This window comes from Gastrolobium bilobum, unplaced genomic scaffold, assembly GCF_033153095.1.
Source record: "Gastrolobium bilobum isolate Gb01-03AN ecotype WA unplaced genomic scaffold, APGP_CSIRO_Gbil_v1 utg2833, whole genome shotgun sequence".
Classification (NCBI taxonomy): domain Eukaryota; kingdom Viridiplantae; phylum Streptophyta; class Magnoliopsida; order Fabales; family Fabaceae; genus Gastrolobium; species Gastrolobium bilobum.
The window spans coordinates 574,492-583,122 of NW_026899149.1; the positions used below are offsets into that span (position 1 = coordinate 574,492).

The window sequence follows — 8,631 nt, forward strand, 5'->3', positions numbered from 1 at the left end:
ACGGTTCAATAGTTAAAGAGTATTATAGATCAATGGTTGAGGACTAAGACGTTACCTGATTTTCCAATTAAAAACAAACGTCATGAGTGAATTTTATTGTATAGGCATTGCCTATAATAGGCACTGTGACCACTTTCATTAGAGAGACTTACACAGTATGCTCAAACTGTCAAGTGTTTTACCATAAGCATTGCCATCATAACAAATTCTTATTATGCTTTCGGGGTAATCTCGGAAAAGAAAAAGTGTAATGAATCAAATAAAGTTGAAACATTCAACCAAAAATAAAATAAATGAATAAAACAGAAACAAGCACCACGAAGCTGGGAGCATAGAAGGACAATATAACTAATAACTATAATAACTAACTATCATTAGAAAATTCAGAAATTTCAAGCACCAATCTTCCAATCATAAGGGGTAAAATCCTAAAAGAAAAAGGAAACAAGCTAGAGAGAGAGAGAGAGAGAGAGATGATAGTAGTAAAACAAATTACATTCAGAGACACAGAGGAAGTGATGGAAGCTCAAAGTAACCATCACCAAAAATGTCTCTATTCCCACTTTCCTTGCACCTGCTTCTTGGTCTTGCGAACTTTGTCACTTCCATTTCATCCTCCACATTGTCAACAAACTCTTCCAACTCCTCCTCTCCCTCAGTATCTTCTTCACCACAAACTTCATGGTTCTTCTGAGTTTCAGCTTCTTCTTCTTCTTCCTCCTCCTCCTCTTCAATTCCTTCTTTACCGTCAACTACTTCATCATCACCATCAGAAACTAAAAAACTCTCAAACAGACAGAGCCTGAGCCTACCTTTGCTACGCTCTGCATGAAAATAATGGCGAGGGGAAGGAGATGCAACAGCTTCCAATATTAACCTTCCACCTTCACGATGAGGCCTAACATGAACCCCACCCATTGAAGTGAGTGGTGGTGGAAAGCTACAAGCTCGGTTCACTCTTTTAGACACACAATTTTTGTCAGTGTTATGTCTCGTGAAACATGTGTTACTACTGTCAAATGAAAACAAAGAAAATTCATCACTGTTTTCACCAGCATTACTACCAGTCTCGCTGCCGAGGCTTTCAGTGCACATTTCCAAGCTCTTTTCACTGAGCATTGAAGAGGAGCGCTTAACAGTAGGGTGAACATAAACTTGTTCCTCGGTTTTGTTACAATGAGTAGTGTTGGCAAGAGCTTGAAGGAAACTCCAGCCACTTCCACCACCCACGTTAGGAACTGTGTCCTTTTTGTTACATTCATTGTTGTTGGTGATGGGTTTTTCTTGGTTTTGGGAATCTGAGTCTGAGTGGGAAGAAAAGTTGGACCTTGGTGGAGCCAATTTGAGCCTCAGAACGTGTGATTCGATGACACGGGGTTCAAGACAAGATTGCAAGCCTTGACAAACGCTTGAGGAAGACATTTTGTGTGTTATATGAAAATGTGAAAAGCAGAGGAAAGAAAAGGAAAGGAACAGGGGAAAAAACAGAGGAGTTCAGTTAAAAATAATGTTGAGGTGAGGATTTACTAGTTGAGAGAAGAAAACTTGGGTGTTGTAGACTTGTAGTGAAAAGAGAGTGTGTTATAGGAAAGCCATCGTTTTGGTTATTGGTTTATGAAATTGAAGGTAGGTTGTTCCTTGGGAAAGAGAGAAAAGGAGGAGGTAGAGAAGAGAGGAATGGACGTGAATGAGAAGTGAAAAGGGTGGGTCTGAATTTATAGTTGGGCTACCTTAGTGACTTTATTGTGTGTTTGTGCGGAGAGGGTAGGTACCATATCCCCTAGCTATGCCAAAAAGTTATGGTGAAAATAACATATTTTACTCTGCTTTAGTTATTGGAATGATAGAGAATAAACAAAAAACAATAAAGAAATAAGGACTTAATTGTTGTAAAATATTTTACCTGTTTGGGTAACTTTTGAATTTTCATTAACGGTTAATATTAATAGCGCATTGAAATGTAATTTTTTTTTTTTAATTATATCGTGTAACCGTCATGTTAATGAAGTATTGCCTCCTCCTATTTATGTGTCTAGTCCTATATAGAGTATTTGTTCATATATAAAATTAGATTCATCAATGAACTTGATGATATTCTCTTCTTCTTTTTCGAGAGTTTTTTTTTTATCTTTCTATGTTTTCTCTTTCCATTTATCTTTTTCTATTTTCCTTCCATTCATTTTATAACATTAATAGCATAATTACACAGCAGTTGCCTTCTAATTTAAGCCATGTTTCAATGAATATTATGGAAGTTGTTTTCAATCGAGACCCTTATTTTTGTTATTTATGAATAATAACAATGATGTAAGAATTTTACAAGAGAAACTTCAATTTGAAATTAAAAGTCCTAGGTGGTAATTCCAAGGTAAAAGAATTTGTGACATTGTTTCAAGTGCTTTACTAAAGTTTGTGCGTATTTGGATTTGTTCGTTTTAAAATATCAATTTATTTTTTATTTTTTTCTAAATTTATAGGAGATCTTTTTAAAAAGATAATTATTTCTCAAAAATAATCAGAAGTCAAACATGCACAGATTAGCCATCACTGTTCCCCCGCACTCCGGATTAGTCTCATAGCCGGCTCAAAGAGTTGAAGCTCGTGGAGATACCGGAGGGAGCCAACTCGTCTCAAAGAGATAATTAGGGTTGGGTAACTCCAAAAAAAAAATAGTACTTTTCATTTTTCATTATTCCAAAAATGAAAAATTACTACACTTGATTGTCACGTCAAGATTCAGTCAGTCTAAAGGAACCTGCGAGGTGCATGCTTGATGATGTTTGCTTATTTCACAAAACTGAGCTAAAACATTGAAAAATTTAGAAGTTTAGGACTTTGTAGAAAATCAAATTACAGAGGAATAAACTATAAAGTATAAAGGAAAAGGGGAAACGAATATAAACTAAATTGAAAGTGTCAGAAAATAATATAAAGTATAAATCATTAAAAATATCTCACCCAACAGCTTTTTTGATTGAATTAAGTTTTTATATGATATCAAAATCTCGATGTTCTGAGTTCGATCTTCACTATCTCTATTTATTAATAGAAATTTTTTAGTATAAATAAGTTGGACTAATATATTATTCATTATCCACCCTTCGAGTCTATTGAACTCTCCTTTGAAAAGACATTTTAAAAAATAATATAAAGATTGAATTGATTCTTTACTAAAGAGTGTGAGCAGTGGAAGGAGTCCGTGGTTAATAAATATGTACTCCAAAGATGAGGTAAAATATATGTGAAGAAACAGTATGATCTCCATTTATAATACATGTCAAAGCAGATTGACACTTTTCAGTTAAGGAATTAAAGGTGCTGTGTGTTGCATCCTCTGATATTTTGAGAATACTCATAAAGCTCTTCATATAATATAAGGTAATTAGGCAACCGACCAAACAAGAGGGACCGAAGGAATGGATACTAAAACAATGTTTGAATAATCCTCACTTTGATGTCTTCTAACTTCTAAGCTAAGAAGTCTCTCAACTTTTCTTGACTTTAAGACACTCTTCAAATTATATGACTTGTATATTTGTGGTCAGAGAAAAAGACAGCATCGTTTCATCACCTTTCTCTCCTTGTCCCTGCCCTTTATTCTATTGGCCAAATCTGTACGGAAAATGTTTCTATTATTTTTTTCTATAAAGATTCTCATATAATCAAATGGAGCTATGCTGCAAAAGCATATGGTCATCAAATGGATAGGCTCTTCTTAGTTTAAACGTTAGTCCATATTAGCTTAATTTCTAAAGAACACAAGTGAAGAAAATAGCAAGCTCCTAATTTATTTGGCTATATAATAAGCTATGACCAGCTGAGGAATTTGTCATGCTCATAAAACATGCAAAGTAATGCAAATTTTGGTTGTGAAATATCTAAAGTAAAGGCTGTTCACTGTACTCATTTTCTTTCCTCTTTACGTAATAAGCTATTACTCGAGAGAGTGAACCTGCAGATCCAGAAAAACTGTCGCAATACCCTCTTGAATCTTGAGCGATGTTTTAGTGAATAATAATGCAATAATGCATTCACACACACACACACACACTATAGCATAAGGGGTATCACGGAGTAAAAGAAAGTTGTCCACTTGCACCCACATATACATGGCATTCACACACAAAAGGAGCAAGTTGTGTGGCAGTGGCTCTTACAACATTCAGTAACTTATGCCATCTAGCATAAAAGACGCGCTTTGCCTTATCTCATGACTGAGAATTATAGTTAACAACGAGTGGTAGTGAATGAAACAAAACGTTGTCCAGTTTTCCAAAAAGATATTGAAAAATAGTACTCTGTCTTTAGCCATTTGTGTTTGGTCATTTATACGACGCCTAACTAACCCAAGATATACTACAATGATCATATCAATTGGCCTTCCATACTCATTTCGTAATTAGAAATTAAAATGTTACTTTTGATATATAAACTGTTCGTAACATATATCTTCCATGCATATATGTATAATTAATTATCTACATACTGAGATAGCATTGCCATTTCATACATGAAATAGTCCTTCTTACATCTCAAATTGCAAAAATGCAAAAACATTTGTTTAAAAGATTAGTTTGATTGATTATGTGGTCCCCATTAACGTTGCAAATTAAAACTACGAACATTAGTTTACAAGGATGACGTAAAACACCAATTTTACGGTACCAAGAATAGTTTTGAGACAAATAAAAATGTAGTCTATATGGAAGAATCTTATTCCAAAAAAGGAGCATATGTGTATAAATGCTATAACCGGTGAAGGAAAGAAGAGAGGGGCCTAGCACTCCTTGCTGATTTTGGTACGTCACACTCACAGTCCTTCCTAGCTAATTGCTCTATATATATATGTTGTGCCTTTAATGCTAGAAAAACCGGAAATTAAAAATGCGAGGGTGGATAGAGGGTCGAGCGAAACGAATATGAGAAGGGAAATAAAGGAGGGGACAAGACTATATGCGCCTAGCACACTTTGAAAAGTTAGGTCAATGCCCTAACCCTCGAATGCGCTTGTAGGGTTGTTCTAAATTGGCCAATCATAGGAAACCTTTATAAACCAATGCATTTTTCTTTGGAGTATAGAATGTGAACCCCAAAGCTAGCTAGATCTCATTATATATGTTCGTTCTATGTTTATGTGTCGTTTGCTTAAGCATAGAATATTTGTGTTTTAATATTATATTTTTAAGAAAGAAAGGCAATGGATTCTCTTTTTGTGAATCAATCTAAAATGCTCGCACTATAGCTTACCAAGTTGAGTTTCAAGTTTTGACCATGCTAGTGCTACAATTTTTTATTTTATTTTTTATTTCTTTGGTTTTGCTCCACGCGGCGAAATGAAAGTGAAAACCAGAACAGGACTAACGTGGTACATATTAAAGAATAAGAATAACTTTTAGATGAAATGCTTACTTTATAGTTGAAAGATTAGGGTGTCACCGTTTTAGTCCTCCAAAAAATTGTCACCGACTTAGTCCTTTAAATATTTAAAACAGATGTCAAATTCGTCATTTTTTATTTTTTCGTCCTATACAAAGACGAATATGATGACGTTTTAAATATTTGAAAACTAATTTTGAAAATATAATGTAATGACACGCTGACCTTAGATAATCTAATATTCATTACTCGTCATAAATACTTAAAATAAAAAGTATTCAGTTTTTTAAAATTTTCAAGATATTAAATGTTCATATTTTTTATTTAATAATTTTTTTTCATTTTTTTTTTGAAAATTGTTCCAAGGGTATCCTTTGGCCAAGGACTAATCCCCTTGAGACGAAGAGATTATGAGATCGTGGATACAGCCTCTTCCAACAAAGTATTTTCTATACACACAAAGTTTAAAGGATCCAACTATCTATCAACTTTGCCAGGCTTTGTTGATAATTTTTTTTAATTTTTAACAATGCATGTGTCCTCAAAGCACGTGTATCCTATAATTAATTGAAAAGAACATATATTTAAAACAAAAAAGAAAGAGAGAAAGATGAATTGTATTAATCTTTTGAGTGACTAATTTGATGACAAAAAATGTTAAAATATAATGTAATAACAGGCTAAACGTGACTTTTTAATTCTTTTGCCTCTCATTAATTAATTAATAATCATTATGTCCCTTATTCAGAACTATCTACCAATTACTTTAATCGATTAATTGAATATTTAATCGATTAAATAGTCAAAATAGACAAAAATAGTTGACTCGAGATTTAATCGATTAAATCTCCGTGGTTAATCGATTAAATCTCCAAAAGATTGGGTTTGTCGTTCTTCTTGCAACAGTGGCATGGGCATGGGCAATGCGTCGGTGAGAAACCCAAAACACCACCACTTTCAGAAGAGACACAACCAAACCCAGCTCTGAAAGCAAGAGGGATTTTGAAACTCATGAAGAGCATGTAAAGAAGCATCACCACCATGAATATTTGAAGCAGTGTGAGCCTGTTGGGTAGCACAAACGGGTCCATCTTCCCCCTCTTCATCTTTTTTTTTTTGCTTTTCCCACCACTCAAAGGTTTAAACTTTTCTTTCCTCTTCCTAAACCCAGAAGAACAGAATCAGTGGAGTTGTTGAGGTGGTTGTTGTTTGTTTTTTTTTCCTGGGTTTGTTCAACAATTTTGGAGGGTTTTTAACCCTGAGGAAGAAGGCACTTGGAGCAAGCACCTGTTGAAATATTTAATTGTATATTTCCATACAAAGCAAAGGGAAGAAGATCACAAATCTACAGTTGCTTTGGGCATGATGCAAATCGTAAAGCGCATATCCGGTACCCAACATGCAATTCGACCCTCAGGGTGTGTTTGGTACAGGAGAAATTTTTTGGTGACCGGGAATCATGATTAATGGGAATTCAGTAGAAATTGAGTTTACTTGGAATCTTACGAAAGATGTGTTTGGTTCGCCAAAATATTACCGGGAATATTGGGTAAAAATTACTGATTCCATATTTGGTTTAGAACGAAATATGACTTGGAATATGAGGTTATTTTACAAAAATAACCCCAAACTATTTTTACTTTTGTAATTGATAGATTGGGTCTAGATTTTTATGTGTATTGGGGTATTTTTGTCTCAAAATTTATTGTTGTGCTTTCCTTTCACTTGGTATTCTGATTGGTATTCCGAATTACCATATTATTTTTGGTAATCTGAATAGTGACTTTTCTTTATAAATCAAATTACCGGTAATCCTTGGATATCCGGGAATCGTAATTTATTCCTTCTACCAAACGTGGTAATTACATTTACCAAAGAAGGATTACCGGTAATCCTCTCCAAAAACTTGAACCAAACACCCCCTCAGGGAAATCCTTTGGAGATTTAATCGATTTACCACAGATTTAATCGATTAAATCTCGCATAAATCATCTTTGTCTATTTTGATCATTTAATCGATTAAATATTTAAATTAATAGATTAAAGAGAGACAAATTGGGAGATAGTTCTGGGTAAGGGATAAAATGATTATTAATTAATTAGTGAGGGACAAAAGGGTCAAAAAGCCAGCTAAACTTAGATAATCTAACATTTATTAAATACTTAAAAGAAAAGGATTATTTTTTAAATTTTTATAGATATTAAATGTTTATACTTTTTATTAATATTTTTTTAATTTTTTACCTGTATCCTATAATTAATTATAAAGGACATATATTTAAAAAAGATAAAAGAAAGACGTATTGATTCCATTTTTACATTGTCAAGCGGTCAAAACGAGTCAATTCATTCTTAGGCCTTAGCAAATGTGAGCTAGTATCAAAAAAAATCCAAAAAGGTCCACAATAATAAAGGCTCGTGCGAGCATAAAGCTCTGCAAAAACTCGTGAACCATCCTAAGTTACAAATTTTACAATATTTTATCTCTTTCATTAGATTCAGTGCATTTAATATTTATTTTTTTGGTACATAATTTAATATTATTTTAATAAATAAATATTTAACAATTTCTTAAAATATTCTACATGAAATATCAATTTTTTATAATTTAAATTTTAAATGAAATAATATTTGCATACAAATATATAACTGAAATATATGCAAAATTTAAATTTTTTTTTAATAATTCTTAAACAGTTGATTCTATATCAAAAATATTGAACTTACCAAAAAAAAATTTGAAATCCTCATTTCTTATTATGTCTTGTAATTACGATATTTATTATTACGTAATACTTATAATAAATATTTCATGGACTATACACTTGCATAATTTATATTTACTCCTTTGAGCTCATCTTATCATAAATCATATGCTCGTAGAACTTCAATTTGTATTATCCATATTTTAAGAGTGTTTTTCAATTCTAATTACTCCTTACTCATTGTATTCTTAAGTCAAAGGATAATGAGGCCCTAAGAGATTAAGAGATAGTTCATTACCTAAAACAAATTGGGAGAGCTTATAAAAGTTGTCAAACACTTGAAAGTTGTAATAGTTTGTGAAGCACTTATGAAGCTTAAATAATAGTGAAGAGTCCTTGGTTGACTTGCGGTCTAAATGTAGGTCACAAGTGCTGGTGACCAAACCAAGATAAACTGAGTTTGCATTTTTCTTGACTTTCACTTTTCATTTCTAGTACTTTGATTATTTCTTTAATATGTAATATTTCCTAGTATAGATTACATCATTGT

At 32.8% G+C, this 8,631-nt stretch overlaps 1 protein-coding gene across 1 annotated transcript; it reads right to left on the reverse strand.

The window, feature by feature from the left end:
- Window positions 1-498: 498 nt before the first annotated feature.
- LOC133287709 (protein FANTASTIC FOUR 1-like) lies at window positions 499-1,422 on the reverse strand. The gene has a single exon (XM_061485371.1). It carries the CDS (start codon window positions 1,420-1,422, stop codon window positions 499-501), a length of 924 nt encoding a protein of 307 aa, XP_061341355.1.
- Between the last annotated feature and the right edge of the window lie 7,209 nt (window positions 1,423-8,631).

Excerpts from the sequence above, each read along its gene's own strand:
- LOC133287709 (XM_061485371.1), bottom strand. The coding sequence starts at position 1,422 with ATGTCTTCCTCAAGCGTTTGTCAAGGCTTGCAATCTTGTCTTGAACCC.